Source organism: Leptonychotes weddellii, chromosome 1 (assembly GCF_054177405.1).
Source record: "Leptonychotes weddellii isolate Sample4059 chromosome 1, ASM5417740v2, whole genome shotgun sequence".
NCBI lineage: Eukaryota > Metazoa > Chordata > Mammalia > Carnivora > Phocidae > Leptonychotes > Leptonychotes weddellii.
This window is the reverse complement of record NC_138369.1, coordinates 3,807,319-3,828,994: the sequence shown is the minus strand read 5'-3', so window position 1 is coordinate 3,828,994 and position 21,676 is coordinate 3,807,319. Positions and strand designations below refer to the sequence as shown.

The following is a 21,676-nucleotide window of genomic DNA, read 5'->3' as shown; positions in this document are numbered from 1 at the left end:
AATTCTGTTCCTGCAAAAAAAAAAAAGAAGGATGTCTGTGTGTCATCCTTTGGGCGAAAGGGCGTTTCCACTGGGAGCCGAGCCGTGGGTGGGCAGCCACATTCCTCCGCGCTCTGCCGTGGCTCCGTGGCCCGCTGCCTCCCGCCGTTTCTGGGGAGAAGTCAGCCCTCCAGTCTCTTGCCCCTTGGAGGCTTTGGTCTCTGGTGCCTTTAAAATTTCCTTTTCGTCTTTTAGTTGAAAACAGTCGCATAACGTTTTGGTGATTTGTTTCTTTCATCAATAGGACGACTCTGTCCCTTTTAAACGCGTTTGCCTGGAATATTTCCAAATCTTACATTTTAAATTTATATTTTCCTGATGCAGGCTCAAGACGAGCCTGCAGGTTCCAAGGGCACGTGATCCCCGTTCCTGCTTCTTTTCCGTGTCCACTTTCTTACCCGTCCCTCGGGAGCCATCACCTGCTCACGGCCACGACGAGCTCCCTCACAGACGGTGTCCCCCCTGCACACCTTTTCCTCCACGTGTCTGAGAGCTCAGTCCAAGTCCTTACGCCGCGTAAGTGCACCTTAACTCACACCACTAGTCCTGCGGGCGGGCTCGGGACGGTTTTCCCCTGGTCCTCTCCCTGCACGCGTGCAGGGGTGCGACCGGGTCTCCGGGGGCACCAGTGCGGGCCCGCCCGCCCCTGTCTTGGGCTGGGGGCTCCTCGGCATCGGCCTGCTTGTGCGCACGCGTGTGTGTTTCTCGGATCTCCTTGTGGAGCATGAGATGTGGCTCTTGTATGTTCTACACCCCGCTTGCCTTTCCGTCCTGGGCACGGTCGGCGTCCCTCACCACGCCGAAGCCTTATGTCTTCATCCAGCTTCTCCCTCGGTGGCTGCCGGCTGCTTATTCCTGGTCGAGGATGATACAAGGTCTGCACGTTCTCTCAAGGCTCCTTCCAGCGGCGTAATGCTGTCCCTGCTTTCCTTGCCTCGCTTGCTTGCTTTCTCACCTCTCGGTTTTGCTCCCTCTGGAGTTCATCCTGCCGGGAGCCAGGGCCTCTGTTTCCACAGTAGCCAATGTCACGGCCATGGACTAACCCGTGATGCCTCCGCTTACCTGAAAGGCCCCTCCGATCCTGCATCCTGGTCTGTGTGCCGGGCTCCTCTCCTCTGCACGTCTATTATTTACGCCCCATCACTGAGCTTTTCATTACTGCGGCTTTGTCATTTCTTTATTACTAGTAGGACTAGCCCCCCTTCATTATTATTCCCTTCTTAGAACTTCCCCAGATACGCCTGCATGTTTGCTTTCCGACCTAACCTGGTCAGCCAGAGTTCTAGAACGTTTTCTTTATCTCGTCGTCCTGAAGTTTCCTGTTAACATTTCAGTTTTGGAAATTTTTATTTTCCAAAAAGATGTGTCCTGGCTGGGGCTGGGTGGGTCCCCAGAGAATCCTCGCGGCCGTTCCCTCCGGGTGACTGCAGACAGCCTGGGGTCGTTCCTGCACCGTCTCTCCAGAGGGTGGCGAGCCTGTGCGGCCGCCCCTCACCTTTGTCACGTTAAGAGTGCGTATAGTTGGGGCGCCTGGGTGGCTCAGTCGTTGGGCGTCTGCCTTCGGCTCAGGTCACGATCCCAGGGTCCTGGGATCGAGCCCCGCATCAGGCTCCCTGCTCGGCGGGAAGCCTGCTTCTCCCTCCCCCACTCCCCCTGCTTGTGTTCCCTCTCTCGCTGTGTCTCTTTCTGTCAAATAAATAAAAATAAAATCTTAAAAAAAAAAAAAAAGTGTGTATAGTTTTCAAGGTGAAGAAACCCTATGAGCTTATCACATCTGGTTTCGACTTTTCCGGAGCCTTCAATAGGAAACTCCTCCCAAGCTCCCAAGCTGCCCCCCACGCCCACACCGGCCCCCAAGCCCAGCTCCCCAGGCGGGGGGCTCGCCTCCCGGCCTCGGCACGACCGACACTCTGTGGCCGGGCGCCTCTCCAGGAAGCTCTCCCGCTCCCCGTGGGGTGTCAGGGAGCGTCCCCGGCCTCCACCCACCACGTGCTGCTAGCACCCGCCTGCCTAGTGGGGACAACCAAAAAATGTCCCCAGATATCGCCACGTGTGTCCTGGGGGCGCAGGACCACCCTGGGTAAGAACCACTGCTTTAGTGAAACCAATTTTATTATCTTTTGCCTTCAAATGTAAAACACCACCCCAAAGGGGGCATCTTAGTTAAAACCCCATCCCCGGTCGGTAGGCACTTGGCGACTTGGTGCTCGGAGCAGCTTCCCTCCTTCTAGAAGGCAGCTCCTCGATGATCATTCGATAGGGGGATGGAGGGTGGGGGATGGCAGTCTGGTGATGAAGCAGGAAGCCCCCACCCCCACCCCCCGGGGCCTTTCCTGGCTGCTACTATTCCTCCTCCTCCTCCTCCTCCTCCTCCTCCTCCTCCTCCTCCTCGTAAAGCCTTTCAATTTCAGCTTGGTAGATCCTGGCCACCATGGCCCTCTTCAGTTTGGTGGTTGCCCCTGTAACAGAATCACGTGCAAGGCGGGGCCTCCCCCCCCACCAACGGCCCCTGCAGGAGCCCCCCTCACCGCAGGGTGAGATGTTAGCGGGCCAGGTCTGTCCTGAGGGTGCAGGGGGGCGGCTGGGGTCGGAACAGTGGGCGGCTCGGATTGAGGGGCCCAGGGAGGAGAGGTACAATAGGCCCATCCCAAAGTGCCCTGAGAATGTCCATCCTGCACGAGGACCTCCGTGGAGGACCACCCCCTTCACCCCCTGCCAGAGTCCTTGGAGGGGCTGGTGAAAACTGCAGATGCCACGGGAATCCCGGCCCAGGAAATGGTGGTGCTTTAACGAGCACGCCGGGGGCTGGGGGGTGAGTGCCCGCCTCCTCACCCAGCTCCCCTCCAACCACGGAGAAGTCCGTCCTGAGGATGGTCCACTTGATGATCTTGGCGCTGTCCGAGGGGACCTCAGCGTTGGCGGCATCGATGCCCTGACTGATGAACTCCAAGACCACGGGGTCTCCGTCGTAAATGATGTCTGACAGCCTGGTGGACTGGCTCCGGAGTTGTCTACAGAAAGCAACCGCCTCGCTGGTCAGCGCGTTCCGGGGCTCCCCTGTGTCCGTGTTGACCTGGCACTGTTGTTCGGGGACAGGGGGTCAGGCGGTTCCCAAGCTGTCCCCCACGCCCACACCGGCCCCCAAGCCCAGCTCCCCAGGCGGGGGGCTCGCCCTCGTGGGTCACCCGTCACTCTCGGCCCTGGGAAGGCCAGGTCCCCCTCCCCGTGGTGCAAATGAGAAAACAGGCTTGACCTGGGGAGACTTGCCCCACACGTCCCTGCTTCCTAGGGGCTGGTGCGGGGGGGGGGGGGGGGCGGCCTGCTCAGGCCCAGCTGCCCTTTCTCTGGAAACGGGCCAGGAGCTTCTCCCCCATGGGGCCTGGCCAGGGTACCCCAGGCTTGGCACCGAGTGACCAACCCATTGCCTCTCCTCTCCCAGCCTCAGTTTCCCCATCTTGAAACCGGGACAGCAGGCTCCGTCCAGCTGGCAGCCCGGATTGCCACGAGGCTCGAAAACACAGGCACGAGGTACCTTCAGCGTAAGCAGGGCACACAGGTATGGGGCGTCCTGGCCCACCAGCACGACGTAGCGCACGATGGGGATGTACCTCTTCACCCGCTCCTCGATGGGGTTCGGGTTGATCCTCTCGCCTGAGCTGAGGGTGATGATATCTGCATGCGGAGAGGGAGCAGGGCTGTGGTCCTGAGAAGCCACATCAAGCCAGCCCTCCCGGAGCCCACGGCCACCCCTTGACGTTCAGAAACGACGGAGATGGAGCCCAGGCGTACAAAGGGTGTCCCTTCCTCCAAGCTGGACTTTAGTCCTCCCCCCTCATCGTCGTGCTGTGTGCAACCCGCACCACTGTCCACAGCAGCCCTGTGGGGCCCGGTCAGAGGCAGAGAGCACCTTGCAGCCATGTCTTGCTCACCTCTGGCGTTGCCCACAACATAGAGGAATTCATCCGTGTCCAAAAAGCCCAGGTCCCCCGTGTGCAACCAGCCGTGGGCATCGATCTTCTCCTGGGTATTCTCCTCATCATTGAGATACCCCATGAAGATGTTCCGGCCCCAAATGTAGATGTCCCCAATGCCCTTCTCATCTTCCTTCTGCGTCTTGGTGTGGGTGCTGGGGAGGGACTTCCCACAGCTGGGGACCGTGGGCAGGGAAGGGGTATTATAGACACACCAGATAGAGATTCCCACTGGCAGAGGGGCACCCCCTGCTCACTGCTCCTCTTCCCCCGGCACACAGCCACTCAGATCCTAGGCCTTTCCTGCCTGTCTGGCTTCTAGAGTCCTGCAGATCCAAAGCTGGGGGCAGGTGGAGAAGGGGGGACAGGGTGTGGTCCCCCAGGGAGTGAAGGCTTGGCCCACCCTGACTTGGAACCGAGCTTGCAGGGCATGTGAATGTACCACACCCAGGCCCTGGCCACCAGGAGCCCACAGATGAGCACAGGGGACAAGGCAAGAGGCACATAAACTCAAGACACCTTTTGGGTGGAACGGGTCTCTGTGGGAGGTATCTGGGCAGGAGAGAAAACGGTACAGTCCGGGCAAGAATCGGGCATCTCACCTTGTCTGCTTGTCTCCTTGGAAATTGGGGGTGGGGGCTGGGGGGCTGGCGCTCCACCCCTCAAATTTTGAGGTTCCTATCCAGGCACCTGGACCCCAATCCTTGCCCCGCTTTCTCCCCAGGCTGTCTGGAGACTCAGGGCAAGGCCTCAGAGCTGGCCCGGCCAATGCCCAGGATGCACCTGCCTGGACTGAATTGTGTCACCCCCAAATTCCTAACACCTGATGGGGTGGTATTTGGAGGTGGTTAGGTCTCGATGAGGTCCTGAGATTGGGAACTTCATGATGGGACTGATGTCCTTTAAGGAGAGACACCAGAGTGAGCTTGCTCTCTCTCTCCACCATGCAAAGACACGGAGAGAAGCCGGCCGTCCACACCCACAACCGAATCAGGGACCCCTTGATCTTGCAGCCTCCGGAACTGAGGCTAAATCTGTGTGGTTCTCTAAGCCCCCCTGGCCTGTGGTGCTGTCACGGCAGCCCGAGCTGAGACACACTCCGCGAGGGCAGATGCCTGGCCCCCCGTGCAGGGCAAGCTCCCAGAACGAGCAAAGCGCCCAACAAGAGTGGAAAACTGAAAGGCTCCGCTGAGCTCCTCTGCTCTGACCGATTTCACGGCTGCGAACACCGCTTCCCTTGAGCTGCTTATGTCTTGTGTGGAATGATAGACTGCGAGCCCCACCCGCCACGTGGCAGGGATTCTTGACGTCGGGTTCCCCACTGTGACCCTAGTGGTCTGACACCACCTGCAGGCAGCGATCACTCCACACGCCAAGGGGCCACCCAGTCGGGCAACAGCCTTGGGCCACGTAACCTGTCCTTCCTTCTGCCTCCGTGCCTGTCCGCCTTTCTGCCCTGCCTCTCTGGGTTTGGGGGGCGAGGATACCCTGTGGGTGGGAATGTGCTCTGTGACTGGCTCTTTGTCCTGTCTCTGCTGAAGGTTACTTCCATCTCTCCAAAGCCAAGGTGCTCGAAAGATGGTGACGCAGACTCTCGCCTTGACCAAACGCCGGTCAGCCTCCTCTGAGCTCTCTTCTCGCTAGCCCTTGGCCTTGGTCTCAAAGCACAAACCATTTCATCCACTCCCGCCCAGAGAGACTTGAGAAAACCTTAGCATTTCCGAACACCCAAGGCCACATCCCCAGGATGGCTCCATCCCCCTTACATCCCTGCCCAAGAAAGCTCAAAGCTGCCCGGAGAGTTTCCCAGATGGCCCCCCAAGCTTGCAGATAAGTTCTTCCCCTGCCCTTGGAGATGCAAATCTACCACCCAGAACTTTCTCCTCTCTTTGAAGTACAAACCTTCAGGGAGGTAGGTAACTCTGGCTCTCACCCCCAGCGCCTGTGGGAGACACAGGACCCCACCCCAGAGAGGCAGCTGGCACTGATATATGCCTCCTGCCACAAATACATGAGATTTCTCTCCAGAGAAGCGCCAGTCTTCAGACCCGGATGGGTTCAGTTAGTGACCCCCCCACCCCCGCCTTTCCTGCTTTTTGTGACGGCCACTTCCCAGACGGCTCAAGCCCCCACCACCTCCCCCAAACCCACAGACCCCTCTGAGACGTCCAGTCCCTCGGCCCAAATTGAAGTGGAGATCAGTTCACACCGGGCCCTTCTGGCTGAATTAGTAGTAGTGAATAAAATCTGTCCCTGTTTCTTTAAGGAGTGTCGGGTTTTACCTTTGAAAACGGTCACCCGTCCAGAGCTGAGCGAGCCCCAGGTTAGGGAGATCTAGGGCAGGGGAGAAAGCCAGCACACCAAAAGGGCCGTGACTCGTCCAAGTCCCCTATGTTGTCCTGATTTTTCAACAAAGGCTGAGTCCTCCATGAAATGTGCAGGGGGCCCCGAACTAAATCAGTGGTGGTAGCAGCCAGCCCCCAGGATGGCTTTGCCCACCCGGAATCCACATCTAGTGTAGCCCCCTCGCACCCTGGAGAAGGCTGGTCTGCCTGACCCTGTCAGACGTGGCAGAAATAACAAAGTGCCACTTCTGAGGTTAGGTCATAATAGGGTTGCCCGATCAAATATAAGATGCCTGGTTATATTTGAATTACAAATTTTTCTGTAAGTATAAGTATATCCCAGATACTACAGGGGATATACTTATACTTAAAAAAAGTTGTTTGTCTGAAATTCAAACATCCCTGGGTGTCCTGTATATTTATTTGCTGAATCTGGCCACCTAAAGGAGAGTGTGGCTTCCACTTTGCCCTCTCTGGGGTCTCTTGTGTGGGGGAAGCCTATTGCCATGGTGGGGGACCCCCCCCAAGCAGCCCAGTGGAGAGGTCAGCATAGCAAAGAAGCAAAGCCTCCTCCTGCTGAAAGCCAGCAAGAAACTGAGGCCTCCTGCCCACGGCCGTGTGAGGAAGCCAGCCTCCGAGAGGCTTCTCCGGCCCCGGTTGAGCCTTCAGATGAGGCTGCCCCAGCCAACAGCTTGACTGCGACCCCGTGAGGGACTCGGAGCCAGGACCACACAGCTACCAAGCAGCTCCCCGATTCCCAACCCGTGTGGTACTAAGCTGCTAAATCTGAGGGTTACCTTTACACAGCAATGAATGTGTTCCCTCCCAAGGGGCCAGGGTGTCAAAGATGGTTGGCCATTAGTAAAAAGAATGGTTTCCAAATCAGAAAACAAATCGGAGGGGCTTCAGGCCATCCCACACAGGGGTTCACTTGCTTTCGCTCATTTGCCCTTGGATCTGCGTTCCGTGGTGGAGAAGAACAGAGTAGGGGGGCCGCGTGCACCTGGCCAAGGTCAGCCCTGGCCATCCCCTCCCCCACCCCCACCCCCAGCCATCTGTCTGTCCCTCCACCGAGACCCACCTCAGCAGCCGGAAGTCTTGCTGTCTGGAGAGCGTGTGGATGCCCGTGCTCTCGGACAAGCCGTAGAGCTCAAAGATGGGCATGTTGAGGCTGAGGAAATAATCCAGGGTGGCTCTGGAGAGCCCCAGGCCCAAGTTGAAGTACTGCTGGCAGTGATGGAGGCCCAGGAACCTCCTGGCCTGGTTGAAGGTCAGCCTCTTGGCCAGGCCGAAGCACAGCAGGGAATGGGTCTGCCTTGAGGAGCAGACACAGGGGAGCAGAGTTGGGCCTCAGGACTCCACGCAGGCCCCAGGCGGGTGCCCCCCACCCAGCCCCCTGGGGGCAGCCCTGAGACCCAGCCTCACCTGAGCATCCGCTTTCTGTTTGTCCTGAGTCCCAGCCACATGGCCCACTGGTCCATCCTCCTCCGGAATGGAGTCGACGAGAGCTGGTTGGTCTTCAGGTTGTCCAGCAACCTGTCCCAGACCCACGGGACGCCGTGGAACAGGGTGGGCTTCACCTCCCGCAGTGTGTCTATCAGGGAGCCCTGCACCACACAGCACGATGGGATCCCGGCCAAACCAGGCCCAGCCCTCCGCCCCCCTGCCCCACCGTAGGGCCTGGTGTGTGAAGCCTTTCCCCACGGCCGTGGCCGGGAGCCAAAGGGGATGGCCAGGACCGTCTGTTCCCACCTACCCTGATCAGCAGGACGCGCAGGATCCATCTCCTGGCCCACATGGCTCAATGCATGTGAGATTCAACCACACTGTTGGCTGTTTCTATGGTCCCGGCCACCCTCTCCCAGAACCCTGAGCCGGGGCAAGCGGTGGACGGAGAAGGGAAGGTGCAGAGACAGAGAGAGACAGAGATCGAGACAGAGACACACAGAGAATGACAAACACACATACAGAGATTAAGAGATGGAGGGAGAGAGAGACAAGATGAGACAGAGAGACAGGGATGGGAGGGGGGAGAGAACAGGGAAGGGACAAACTCTGGCTTTGTCGCTATTTTCACATCTTCCCGGTTACCAAGAGAGAGTCCCCAGCGACCACAAGCAAAATATTAACAAAGAATGCTGGAGAGTAAAATCGGGACGAAGCCGAGCAAAGCCCACTGGGGCGCACCTAAGCAAATGCCCGCCCCAAAGCTGAGCCAGGTTTCACATTATTAAAAGGCCTTTAGAGAGCTCCAAGAAGAATATCTTGTGACACGTGAAAGTAGGAAATTGAAGGTTTCGTGTCCATAATGTTTTCCATTTTTTCAACGAGAAATCTGCAGAGATTTGTTCTCTCCCTAAGTACTTATGTGACTCGCCTCATTGTGCCCCTTGGCCCGGGAACCCTAAGTCACTCACTGCCTGGCCCTCTGCAGGACAAGTTTGCGGGCCCCTTGGCTGAGGGAGTAGTAAGGATCCAGGCAATGATGTTCGGGTTCTTCGCTTCTCCCTACTTCCGGTCTTGATGGGAAATGTGCGGTTTTCTACACTCAGAGAGTCAACACAACTGTGATTGAGGTCTCATGATGTATGTCAGTGACCTCAGGTACTTTTTTTTTTATTGCAGTAAAATCCACATAACACCATCTTAACCATTTTAAGTGCGCAGCTCAGCGGCATGAAGCACACTCACCCTGTCCTGCAGCACCCCCACCCTCCGTCTCCAGAACTTTCCATCTCCCCACACGGAGACTCTGTCCCCGTGAAGCACGGACTCCCCACCCCCTGCCCCAGCCCCGGCTCCCACCCTCTCCTCTCTGTCTCTGTGGACGGGACTCCTCTGGGGACCTCCTGGGAGTGGGGTCCTGCGGGATGTGTCCTTCTGGGTCTGGCTCCTCTCGCTGAGCGCAGTGTCCTCGGGGTCCCTCCACATCATGGCAGGTGTCAGGGTCCCTTCCTTTCTAAGGCTGGATCATATTCTATTGGATGGGTGGAACTCATTTATTTATCCATTTGTTGATGGGCACCTGGATTGTTTCCCCTCACACGAGTTTTTAATGGCTCGATTAAGCCTCCTGCGCTGGTGATTTTTGCCCCGTGGTAGGAGGTAGATGCAGGCTTCCCATTCCTTAGGACACGAGCTCATGTCTGCCTCAGCCCCTCCACTTCACAGATGGGGAAACTGAGGCCCAGAGAGGAGGAGGAGTAAAGTCGCACAGCCAGCTGGGGGCGGGGGCAGGGCAGGGATTCCAGTGCTGGGCCAGCTGAGCACCCCACGTAGGGTGACCCCAGCTCCTCCAGCCTCCCCAACCTCACCTGCACCCACCGCGGCCGAGGGCCGGGGAGCCCCACTCACCCTCAGAGCGTCCGGCTGGGCGAAGTAGAGGGCTCCGGCGACAGAGATGGAGACCCACATGTCGAAGAGCTGGGCCCCCATGTAGCTGAGAGGGAGGTAGCTCACCAGGATCTCCTGCTCCTCCGGGGGGCGCTTGTAAGACAGCCTCTGGGCCGTGGCCACCGTGGTCCAGGTGATCTGCAAGGCACCTTAGCCATCACCTGTAGGCCATTCTGTTCTCAACCCCCAGGAGCTCACCTTCGTCCACATGAGACCCGGAGCCCCAGGCTGCCGTCTCCGGAGGGGACACTCACATTGTCGTGGCTGAGCATCATGGCCTTCGGGGGGCCTGTGACCGACAGGCTGTAGACCAGGGCACAGCACTGGTTGGGCTTTTGGGAGTCGATGACTCGGTCCAGCGTGTCTTCCGAGATGCCGTCTGCCAGGTCCAAGAACCCTCTCCACTGCAGAGAGGCGGGGGGGTAGGGGGTGGGGAGGGGCTCATGGTGGTGGTGGCGGGGAGGGGACCCTTGAGCCTGAGACCTCAACCCCCGGGCTACGGTCCCCGGCCCTGCCCTCCCGGTGAGGACCTACAGAATACAGGTTCTGCAGCCGGGTCCGGATCTCCTCCTTGTACTGGACGATGGCCTTGAGGTGCTTCAAGGAGCCCTGGATCTGCCAGATAGCGTGGGGCTCAGCTCGTGCAGGGCAGGAGTGCGGGTCATAGCTGAGCCCCGAGCCCGTTTCCCCAGCACTTCCCCACGGATGGCAAGGGCACTCCCCAGTTTTCTCTGTATTGTGGCAAAATACACAGGAATTTACCATTTTAACCATCTCAAAGTGGACAATTGAGCAGTATTTAGTACATTCACGTGATGCGACCGTCACCTCTGTCTAGTTCCAGAACATTCCGTCTCCCCAAAAGGAAACCTTCAGTGCCCATTAGCAGTGTGTCCACTCATCAATCCACTCTGTCTCTACAGATCGGTCCATTCTGGATAGTTCGTACAGATGGAATCCTACACTACGTGGCCTTTTGTGTCCGGCTTCTTTCACTGAGCGTCATGTTTTTGAGGTCCATCTACGTTGGGGCGTGTGTCAGAGCTTTCCTCCTTTTAGGGCCTCGGAACAGTCCAGCGTGGGGATGGGCCACAGTTTATCCGTTTGTTGGCTGGTGGACAGCTGGGCTGTCCCCCTGTTTGGGCTGCTGAGAAGGTTGGTGTACGAGTTTTGGTTTGCACACCTGTTTTCCATTCTCTTGAGTAGACACGTAGGTGTGGGATCGCTGGGTCGTACAATAAGTCTACAGTTGGCCTTCTTAGGAGCTTTCCAGGGGGCCCGCCCCAATTTCCCTCCCCCTAGCCACGCACGAGGGCTCCAGGGGCTCCACATCTTCACCAACACTTGTCACCTGCGTTTCTGATAATAGCTGTCTTCGTGGGTGGGAAGTGGCATCTCATGGAGGCTTCTGTCTGCATTTTCCAGATGACTTCAGACATTGAGCATCTTCTCTCAGGCTTACTGGCCATTCGTGTTTTTCTTCTCTGGAGAAATGTCTAAGTCCTTCGCCCATTTTTGAACTGGGTTTTCATCGGTGGTGTGTTTTGTTTTTGACCTTGAGGCGTCCTGGACACATTTTGAAGGCAGACTGCATTGGTTTCCTATGGCTGCTAGGATACAACAAGGTCCCGAGTATTGAGCAGCTTGGTCCGGTCTCTGCTTAGAGTCTCGTAATCCCCAAATCAAGGCTTGGGAAGGCTAGGTCCCTTCTGGAGGCTCCACGGCAGGATTGTTCATTTGGGAACTGGCTCATTCCAGTTGTTGGCAGAATTCTGTTCCCTGCAGTTGTAGGACTGAGGTCTGCCTGTCTCCTTGCTGGCTGTCGGCCGAGGGCCCTTCTCAGCTTCCAGAGGCCACCATGTTCCCTGGCTCATGGTCCCTTCCTCCATTTTCAGAGCCAGAAACAGGGGGATTGAGTTCCTCTCATGCTTTGAATCTCTCTGCTCTCCCTTCTGCCTTATCTTTCCTGTCTCCAGCCAGAGAAAAGTCTGTGCTTTGAAGGGCTCCTGTGATTATAGGGGACCCACCCAGATAATCCAGGATCATCTCCCAGATGAAGGGCCTGAATCTTAATCCCATCAGTGAAATCCCTTTTGCCACACGAGGTGCCATGATCACAGGTCCCAGGGATTAGGGCGTGGACATCTTTGGCATTATCCTGCTGATCACACCGAGCTAACGGCATTTCCTGAGAGAGAGGACTCAGGAATGGGGCCAGACTTTGGGTCTGAGAAGCTGGAAGGAGGAAGCTGCTGTCACCCGAGCTGGGAAACACAGAGGGAAGAGCAGGTTTTGGGGGAAAGATCCGGAGCTTGGGTCTGGACAGGCTGCGTCTGAGATGCCTCTTCGGCATCCCAGGGTGATTATTGGGAAAGCGGGAGATAAAAACGTGGGAAGTGTCCACACACAGGTATCAGCCGGGGAAAAGATACAGAGCACGGAAAGCAAGCGGTCTGCTGTCCCAGGACTGGCTCCGTGATTAAGGTTCGAACAAGTGAAGAGGAATAAGGAGGAGAGCCGGGCAGTGAAAGTTTCATTATTTACATCATCCTCACCCCATCAGGGGCTCACCTTCCTGGGGGGAAAATGACCCAGGCCACATACCTGGTCACCTGCTCAGACGCTGTCTTGGGTTTATTTACTTATTTATTTATTTAATAAACATTAAAAATTTTAATGGTGGTAAAAAAATACATAACAAAGTTTACTATCTTAACCATTTTTAAGCATACAGTTTGTAGTGTTAAGTGTATGTGCATTACTGGGCAACAGATCTCCAGAACTTTCCATCTCCCCACACGGAGACTCTGTCCCCACGAAGCACGGACTCCCCACCCCCTGCCCCAGCCCCGGCTCCCACCCTCTCCTCTCTGTCTCTGTGGACGGGACTCCTCTGGGGACCTCCTGGGAGTGGGGTCCTGCGGGATGTGTCCTTCTGGGTCTGGCTCCTCTCACTGAGCACAGTGTCCTCGGGGTCCCTCCACGTCGTGGCAGGTGTCAGGGTCCCTTCCTTTTTAAGGCTGAATAATATTCCATTGTCTGGATGGAGCATATTTTGTTTATTCATTCATCCATCAATGGACATTTGGGTTATTTCCACATCTTGACTACTGTGGATGCTGCTGCTATGAACTTGAATGCACCAATAAATCTTCAAGGTCTTTCCTTCACTTCTTTCGGATACGTATCTGCAAGTGGGATTGCTGCTACCTCTCAAGTTTTGAGGACTCTCCATGCTGTGTTCCATAGTGGCCACACCAGTTTCTGTTCTTGCCAACAGAGGCCTGGATTGATTGACGAATAATTTACATGCAGTAAAAGTCACCATTTTAGGTCTACAGTTTCACAAGTCTTTTTTTAAGATTGATTTATTTTTAGAGAAAGAGGGAGAGTGGCGGGGAGGGGCAGAGGGAGAGAGAGAGAGAGAATCTCAAGCAGACTCCACGCTGAGCATGGAGCCTCACACGGGGCTCGATCTCACGACCCTGAGATCACGACCTGAGCCAAAACCAAGAGTCAGACGCTCAACCGACTGAGCCACCCAGGCGCCCCCAGTTCCATGAGCCTTGACAAACTTAGAGCAGTGTGACCACCACCTTAATCAAGATCTGGAATATTTCCATCGCCCCGTAAAGTTTCCTCGGGCCCTTTTGTGGTTAGGCTGGCAGCCACTGCCCTGGATTTCTGTCCCATAGCTTTGCCTTTGCTGGGGGCTTCACATCTGTGAACTCACACCGAAGCGGGTAGCCTACCCTCTGGTGTCCTCCCTTCAGCACATTTCAGATGCAGCCACATGATTGCACATATCAGGAGTCCAGTCATTGCTATTGTTTGGTTGGTACGGACGGACCACCATTTGTTCATCCAAATGATAGAAAAACAACTGGATCTTGGTTAGTGGATGTTTGGGCAGTTTGGGGCAATCATGCACAGAACGGCCACAGACACTTCCAGGCGGTGTAGACGCTTGTTCTGATTTCTCTTGGGTACAGACTCTGGAGTGGAAGGTCTGGACCATCTCGCAGGTGTTTGTTACCAAACGGTCAAGCCATTTGCCAAGGTGACTGTACCATCTTGCATTTTTGCCAACAATGAAGGAGTGTTCCACTGCAACCCCATCAACACTTGGTATTGTCCATTTTAAAACTGGAGGCACCCTCGTGGATGTTTCGTGGTGGCCCTGTCTTTGCGTACGTGCCTCGGTCCACTTGTCATGGGTCCTCTTAGGGTCCCCATTTCCCAGGGTTCAGCTCAGGCTGCAGGACAGGGCAGGGGCTGGTACAGAAGTCTCAGCTGTAGGACCATCACTGGTTCCTTATAGCATAGGGTTACGGGTGCTATATGGGAGGGAGAAGAAGACCCAGAGCCTGGGGTGGCCGACCATGAGTGGGCACTACCCTGACGTCCACCTCCTCTGGGTGCCCCATACGCCCATGGATCTTTCCCCATTCCCTCCCTGGAACAAAGATCAAATAGCAATGACCATCCCGTTGACGATCCTATTGACAATAGCGTTAGCATTGAACACTGACCATGCTAAGCTCTGTCCTAGCCCATTACAGGTTTACTTAGTTCATCCTCGGAACCAAACCCATTAGGTAGGTCCTATTACCACTCCCATTTTACAGGTGAGGAACCTGAGGCACCAGGAGGCCAAACACCGTGCCCCATGGCCCGGAGTTAGTGAAGGTGGCCTCTGCGCCATGGAGCCCACGCCCAGAACCACCTCATTTGGATCAGCCCCGGACCCAAGGAAATCCAGGGTTCTCCTGTGCAGTTCCATTAAGATGAAATGTCCAGAACAGGCAAATCCACAGAGACAGAAAGTGGGTTGGTGGTTGCCAGGGGCTGGCGCCAGGGGAATGAAGCGTCCCCACTAATGGGCACAGGGTTTGCTTTTCAGGTGATGGAATGTTCTGGAACCAGAGGTCATGGTTGCACAACACTGTGTGTTCACTCAATACCACTGAACTAAAAAGGGTTATGACAATAAATTGTATATTATGTGCATTTTACCACAATAATTTTTTTTTTTAAGTGGGAAGAGAGGATCTGCTTACAGTGGGCACATCTAAGTCCCGGTTTGGGGTGTGTTGGGGATCAGTCCCTGAGCCATCACTGAGCGGGCTCTGACTTCCTCACGCTTGAGCACCTGCTGCGGTCAGCAATGCAAAGGCCATTTGGCAGGAAGAGCACATGCCTGGCACCTCTTAGAGGCCCTGGACCTGCCCATGCATGGAATCCACAGTTCCCAGCTTGTGCGTAACAATGGGATGGTAGGCGCATCGTTCATTGGATCCCTTTTGTTTACTAGGCAAAGTCTGTGCCTTTACCTAAGCTGTGCCCTCCACCCGGCATGCCCTCCTGGCTCCCGCAGGTCCCGGAGTCACTGACCTGGATGATTTTCTGCAACTGCCTGTCATTATCCACCACAAATATGTCCATCTCTGAGCTTTCGGCGATGACCTGGCAGGCTTTTGGGGAGTTGGTGGACAAGATGCCAACAGAGAAGCCTCTGGAAGCAGAACCCAAGAGGTGAGGACCCACTGGTGAATTGCAGGGCTCCCAGGAGGCCGGTTTGGCCAAAGCAGAGACAGTCCCTCGGGCAGAGTACAGAGTGTGGCAGATACCCCCACACACCCACAAAATGCCTTGTTTGAAGGTGGGACTCAGGGACAGCTTGTGCGTGGGTCCTGCCCTCCAGGGGTTCCCCAATGGTCTGGACAAGTAGAGGAGGGCCCAATGCCAGAGAATCCTGGGGAGTGGGGAAGGCTTTTTGGGGGAGGGGTCACGGGAGCTGGGCTTCACAGGATGTGTATGAGTTCGACAGGTAGAGAGTGTCAGGAAGGGTGAGCTGGCTGGTGCCCAGGGCTGAGCCCTTGACAAATCCCACTGAGCACAGACCAAACAGGAGCCTTAGGCTGCTCCCTGAACTGGGGACTCTTCTGTGAGACCCCTACGGGTTCAAGAGGAGGGATGAGCCTTTGCTGGGCTGGTGGCTTCCTGACTCCATGTACCCCAGGGAGATACCAGGTACCTCTTACCCAGCCATGATAGCACCAATGCTGGCGATGGCCCACTCCTCCGAGTTTAACCCCATGATCCCCACGCCGTGGAAGCGCTCCAGGCCCAGCTGGGGAAGGAGGCCCTTGTGAGGCACGGGCGGGCTCACCTGCCACTTGACCCCGCCTGCCCGGGAGCCTCAGGCTGAGAGCCCTGGGCTCCCTTTTCTCTGTTGACCGTTTGTGCTTCTGTTTGCTGATAAAAATAGCCCATCGCCCCATTACAAGCTACCCCATATTCATCTTGAGCGGTGGTTCTCAAGAGGGATGATTCTGCCTTCCCAGCTGACATTGGGCAACATCGGGAGACATTTCTGGGGAAGGGAATGGTGCTGACATCGAGTGGGTGGGCACCAGGGAGGCTGAGAAACATCCTCTAATGCACAGGACAGACGCCTCTGCAAAGAATGATCCAGCCCCAAGTGTCGACAGTACTGAGATTAAAAAACCCTGAGATAATACAAACAAAATGCTCTCCCTCCGACATTTTTATGAATAAATATTTGACAAAATCAGGACAGTACTATGCCTATATTATCTTAACGCGCCATTGTTCATAAAACCATACATCCTATTTTCCCAGCCTTTAAATATTTCTCTATGGTATCAAATATAATACCTTTATGATATTGTGTAATATAGAGATGTCATAATTTAGGGGCGCCTGGGTGGCTCAGTCATTAAGTGTCTGCCTTCAGCTCGAGTCATGATCTTGGGGTCCTGGGATCGAGTCCTGCATCGGGCTCCCTGCTCAGCGGGGAGCCTGTTTCTCCATCTGCCTCTGCCCCTGCCCTCTCCCCCCACCGCTTGTGGTCTCTCTCTCAAAGAAATAAAACCTTTTTTTAAAAATGTCATAATTTAGTGACCCCCCCCCACCCTTTATTGGTTGATACTTAGGTAAGATCCTTTTTCCCCTCCGTTTTTATTAGATAAAATGTTGGGAGAACATCTGCATAGCTCAAGCTCTGTTTACCCACATGATTATTTGTGCTGACGTCCGGATTGACTTAAAAATTCAAAACAGTGCACCATTCATCCATCCTGGCAGAACCAGGGGATGTCACCACCTGGCCCCCAGGTGGGCCTTTCCCCTCCACTCTAGACTCTCGGGTACAACTGCCCACTCCTGGTGTCCTTGTCTAAACAGGGCATCACAAACTCAACATGGCCCAAACAGAATTGTTGATGTTACCAACTCCGCTCTGCCGACCCTGCCTTCCACAATCTCAGTTAAAAGCAGTTCCTTCAAGTTGCCCAGGCCAGAAATCTTGATCATCCTCAGCACCTTTCGTTCTTCCGGACACTCAGTTCATCAGGAAATGATGTTGGCTCTGCCTTCAGAATCTGACCACTTCTCATCCCCTCCCCTGCTACCATACAGGTCCCAAATCTTCATCTCAGCCTCAACTGGTCTCTCTTTTTCCACCCAGTCTGTTCTCTCTGCAGCAGCCACACAGTGCTTGTGAGCACTCAACTCTGGGCACATCCCTCTGCTTAGAGCCCTCCATGGCTCCCACCTCACTCCTGGTAAAAGCCCCACAAGGCCCAGCAAGACCTGTCCCCATTACCCCCTGCCCTCACCACCTTCCTCTCTCCCCCTCATTCACTCTGCTTTAGACACATGGGCCTCTTTGCTGTTCTGCCAACATGCCAGGCACTGTCCTGCCCCAGGGCCTTTGCACATTTGTTTCCACTACCTGTAACACTTATCCCCAAATACTCACTTAGATTCTCCCCTCCCGGTTGTTTAAGTTTTGTTGAAATACCATTCTCAGAGAGGCTCTTATTGGCCACCATAGGGTAAGATTTCAACCCCCACCCCAACTCATCTACCCCTTTCTTTTCTTTAGTTTTCTCTGGATCATTATCTACTTCCTGCATACTTGTTATGTTGACTGTCAAGTCCCTAGAGGTCTCTTATCCCCTTTCCTAATCTGATAAATGGGTATTCCTTCATTGAAGACATACCCAAGGGGCTAGATTCTGGGGGCCTGCAATGAATGAGGCAGTTTGGCCCCTTGCCCTCATGAACTGACCAACTAAACAAATAAATTATATAACCAAGTAGTCATGTGGCTATGAGAACTGGGCAGAAGCTTTCAAGGGGGCTATGATAGAAAGTGTTGGGGGGTTGGTGAGTCTGGGGATCCAGGGTGATCAGGGATGACCTCACTCAAAAGATGAGACATTGGAGGGGCGCCTGGGTGGCTTAGTCAGCTGAGTGTCTGACTTGTGATTACGGCTTAGGTCATGATCTCAGTCAGGGTCGTGAGCTCAAGCCCAGGATCAGGCTCTGCGCTCAGCGGGGAGCCTGCTTGAGAGTCTCTCCCCTCTGCCCGCCCCCATAAATAAATAAATCTTGAAGAAAAAAAAGATGAGACATTGGAGAAGAGACACATTAACAACAACTGCCATTAGAATATAGCTAATGCTGATGTAATGCTGTGTGAGCCAGAGGCTGTTTGATAAACTCCCTGAATTCTTTTTTTTTTTAAGATTGTATTTATTTCCTTATTTGAGAGAGAGAGAGAGTGATAGAGCACAAGCAGGGGGAGCGGCAGAGGGAGAGGGAGAAGCAGGTTCCTCGCTGAGCAGAGAGTCTGACGTGGAGCTCGATCCCAGGACCCGGAGATCATGACCTGAGCCAAAGGCAGACGCTTCACCCACTGAGCCACCCAGGCGCCCCAACTCTGTGAATTCTTGTAGCAAACCCTTGTGCTATAGGGGCTTTTATATTTTATTTTATATATTCGTACATAAAATGCTAATAGAACACGTTTTATACTAAATTTAATAAAGTATATAATGGGTATGTCCATATATAACTTTTCTATTTTTTTTTTAAAGATTTTATTTATTTATTTGAGACAGACAGAATGAGATACAGAGAGCATGAGAGGGAGGAGGGTCAGAGGGAGAAGCAGACTCCCTGCCGAGCAGGGAGCCCGATGCGGGACTCGATCCCGGGACTCCAGGATCATGACCTGAGCCGAAGGCAGTCGCTTAACCAACTGAGCCACCCAGGCGCCCCAACTTTTCTATTTTTAATATCATACATATATAAAAAGATATAAAAATCCCCATTTTACAGATGGGGAAACCGAGGCACGGCGAGGCTGAGTAATTAAAAAAAGAAGTTTGAAGCACAGCTGACACCAAGTATTCCATTAGCTTCGTGGGTACAACACAGTGATTCCTCAAGTCTATACATGATGCTATGCCCACAAGTGTAGCCTAAGTAATTTTTTAACAAAAAAGCCACAGGCATCTAACTACACCTCATGGTGAGCGAGGTTGAGTGATGTGAGCAAGAATGGGCAGGTAAGCGCGGACCCGGAGGAAAGGATGCGCGCACAGGGTGGCCTGGCAGGAGGGGCGCTTCAGGAAAGACAAGTCGGTGAGTGGCGCGCAGGCGCGGTGGCGCGGGCGCAGCAGTGCGCAAGCGCAGAGGGGCGGGCGTGCGCACAGGCGCGGAAGGGCACGTGGTACCTTGAGGAAGGCTTTGGCGGCGCGCCGGCACTCTTCATAGTACTCGATGTAGGTGAGCAGGTGCCAGCCGTTCCTGTGCTTGGAGCCGAGCGCGATGTAGTTGGCGTACTTGATGGCCGTGTTCATGACCATGTCGTGCACGGTGATGGGCGCCTGGCTGGTGAAGGCGTCCTCCTGCCGCAGGTGCACCTCGCCGTCGCGCTTTGACGTCCAGTAGGGGTGGCCTGTGGGCAGGCGGGGCTCGGGGGCAGTGAGACCCCAGGTGGGTGAAAGAGGGGCAGGGCTGTGGCCCTGATGGCGGCAGGGGCGGGCTGAGAAAGTGGGGGAGGGTGGGAGGTGGGAGAAAGGCATGGCGGACAGAGGAAGAAAGACGCCACCGACGAGGGAGAAAGATGGAAGGGGATAGCGAGACACAGAAGAGGGCGCAGGGACGCGTGGACAGGCAGATGCGCTGGCCCAGAGGGTGGAGTTCAGCAGCAGCCGCACCAGCGAGCAGGCAGCTCAGTCACAGGCCCACTGCCCCTCCTGTGGACTTCCCGAGGACCAGGCACCTCTGACAACTGGGTCCAGCTTCGCCATCTCCCTCCCCTACTCCCAGCCACCCGGCCAGCCTCCCCCACCACCCTGACGCGACCTCCGAGATCCTGAGGCTGGCTCACCCACCCTTAGCCAACCCTGACTGGCTTCTCTGGGGCCCAAAGAGCCCCCTACCTTTGGCTTTACTTTCCGGTTGGTGATCTCTCTCCGTCGGACTCAGTGTTTTGAGTGAGGACATGGTGTGCAGGGTATCTTCGGCCTCTCTTCTTACTGTCTGGGGAGCATCTGGTCTCCTGGGACGTTCATAGAAACACAGTTGCAGTCCAGTGGAGGGCGGGGAGTGTCCAGCTGTGGGGAGGCACAGGGGTCCCACCTACTCATGGGGGTGGTCAGGGAAGGCTGCTCTGAACAGTGGGTAGGAGTTGATCGGGCAAAGAAGGGAGGGAGAAACATCTGAGCAAAGAGAGTAATGCAATGAAGCCCATCGGGACTGGAGTATAAGGAAAAGTGGGGGAAAAGAAGGAAATGAAGCAAGATAGGCGGTGAGGGTGGGATGAGCATGGGGTCTTGCTGGCTGTGTTAGTAAAACATTGCTTTCTGGTACCTTCTGTGTCCATCCCCCACCCAGTATGCAGACTGGTTGACCCCTGGCGGGAGCTGAAATATCTCAGCTCCCAGCCCCTGCCTTCCACCCGTGACACATTTTCACCCTTCTCTGTCGTCAGGGAGGCTGTGCCCACTTCTGTCTCCCAGTTCTTTTTATCAGCTTTGGTCCCTCCCTCTAGCCATAGGGGGACAGCAGTCTCTAGACTGGACATCCAGAATGTTCCTGCCTGTGGCCGGCCTTTGTGACCTCATTGTAGATTCCGTAGCCTGGAGCCATGATGGTGACATGGCCTGTTGCTGCTTGGCAGAGGGGCCGGGGTCTTAGGGGACAGGGGTCTACCCCCACGGCCAGTGGTTCCCAAGGTGACAGCTCCCAGGGAGGAGCCGGCAGCAAAGTCATGGGTTTAAGGCTGGCAGCTGGAGGGACTCCATAGTCCCTGCCCCTCGTTGTTGGCTTTGGGTGACAAAGTTCACAGGGGGACCACAGAGGGAGTAGTGAGATGGAGGAGGTGCCGTGGAAGGCATGATGTCACGGAGGCCAGGGAGTGTGTCAAAGAGCCCATTAAGGTCGGCAGAACCTGAGGCTCCCAAAAGGTCAAGAAGGACTTTGAGTCGCTGTGCCTGGGGGGTCATGAACTCATCTGTCCGTTAGGCACAGTCTGGAGCTAGAATAGTCTCCCAGATGGGCATACAGCTGCATTTTCATGTATTGTGTTGGATGCTATTGAGGTTGATAAGCCAAAAAGTCATTTAAAGGCCTCCCTGGTTCCTCAAAAAATCAAACACAGAGTTACCATATGACCCAGCAATCCCATTTCTGGGAATATACCCAAGAGAATGGAAAGCAGGGACCAGAAGAGATGTTGCACATTCACGTTCCCAGCAGCACAATTCACAGTAGTTGAAAGGAACCCACTGTCCATTGATGGATGAAGGATGAGCACAATTTGGTCCATGCACACAATGCGCTATGATTCAGCCTTAAAAAAGGAAGGCCATGGGGCGCCTGAGTGGCTCAGTCGTTAAGCGTCTGCCTTCGGCTCAGATCATGATCCCAGGGTCCTGGGATCGAGCCCCGCATCGGGCTCCCTGCTCCGCAGGAAGCCTGCTTCTCCCTCTCCCACTCCCCCTGCTTGTGTTCCCTCTCTCGCTGTCTCTCTCTGTCAAATAAATAAATAAAATCTTTAAAAAAAAAAAAAAAAAGGAAGGCCGTGCTGACACCTGCTACAATGTG

General features: G+C 55.0%; 1 protein-coding gene across 1 annotated transcript; it reads right to left on the bottom strand.

Moving 5' to 3' along the window:
- Nucleotides 1-2,744: 2,744 nt before the first annotated feature.
- Nucleotides 2,745-19,878, bottom strand: LOC145717367 (long-chain-fatty-acid--CoA ligase ACSBG2-like). The gene is made up of 13 exons (XM_081805285.1): nt 19,851-19,878; nt 19,300-19,523; nt 15,793-15,881; nt 15,143-15,263; nt 10,283-10,363; nt 10,003-10,152; nt 9,710-9,886; nt 7,781-7,962; nt 7,437-7,670; nt 3,969-4,186; nt 3,572-3,711; nt 2,872-3,118; nt 2,745-2,782 (listed from the first exon to the last, which is right to left on the bottom strand). Exons 1-13 carry the CDS (start codon nt 19,876-19,878, stop codon nt 2,745-2,747), a joined length of 1,929 nt encoding a protein of 642 aa, XP_081661411.1.
- Nucleotides 19,879-21,676: the final 1,798 nt, after the last annotated feature.

Excerpts from the sequence above, each read along its gene's own strand:
- LOC145717367 (XM_081805285.1), bottom strand. The coding sequence starts at position 19,878 with ATGGCGAAGCTGGACCCAGTTGTCAGAG. Across the intron at positions 3,712-3,968 it reads TGTTGTGGGCAACGCCAGAG|ATATCATCACCCTCAGCTCA; the intron begins GTGAGCAAGACA and ends CTCCGCATGCAG. Across the intron at positions 2,783-2,871 it reads CGTGGTTGGAGGGGAGCTGG|TTTTCACCAGCCCCTCCAAG; the intron begins GTGAGGAGGCGG and ends TGGCATCTGCAG.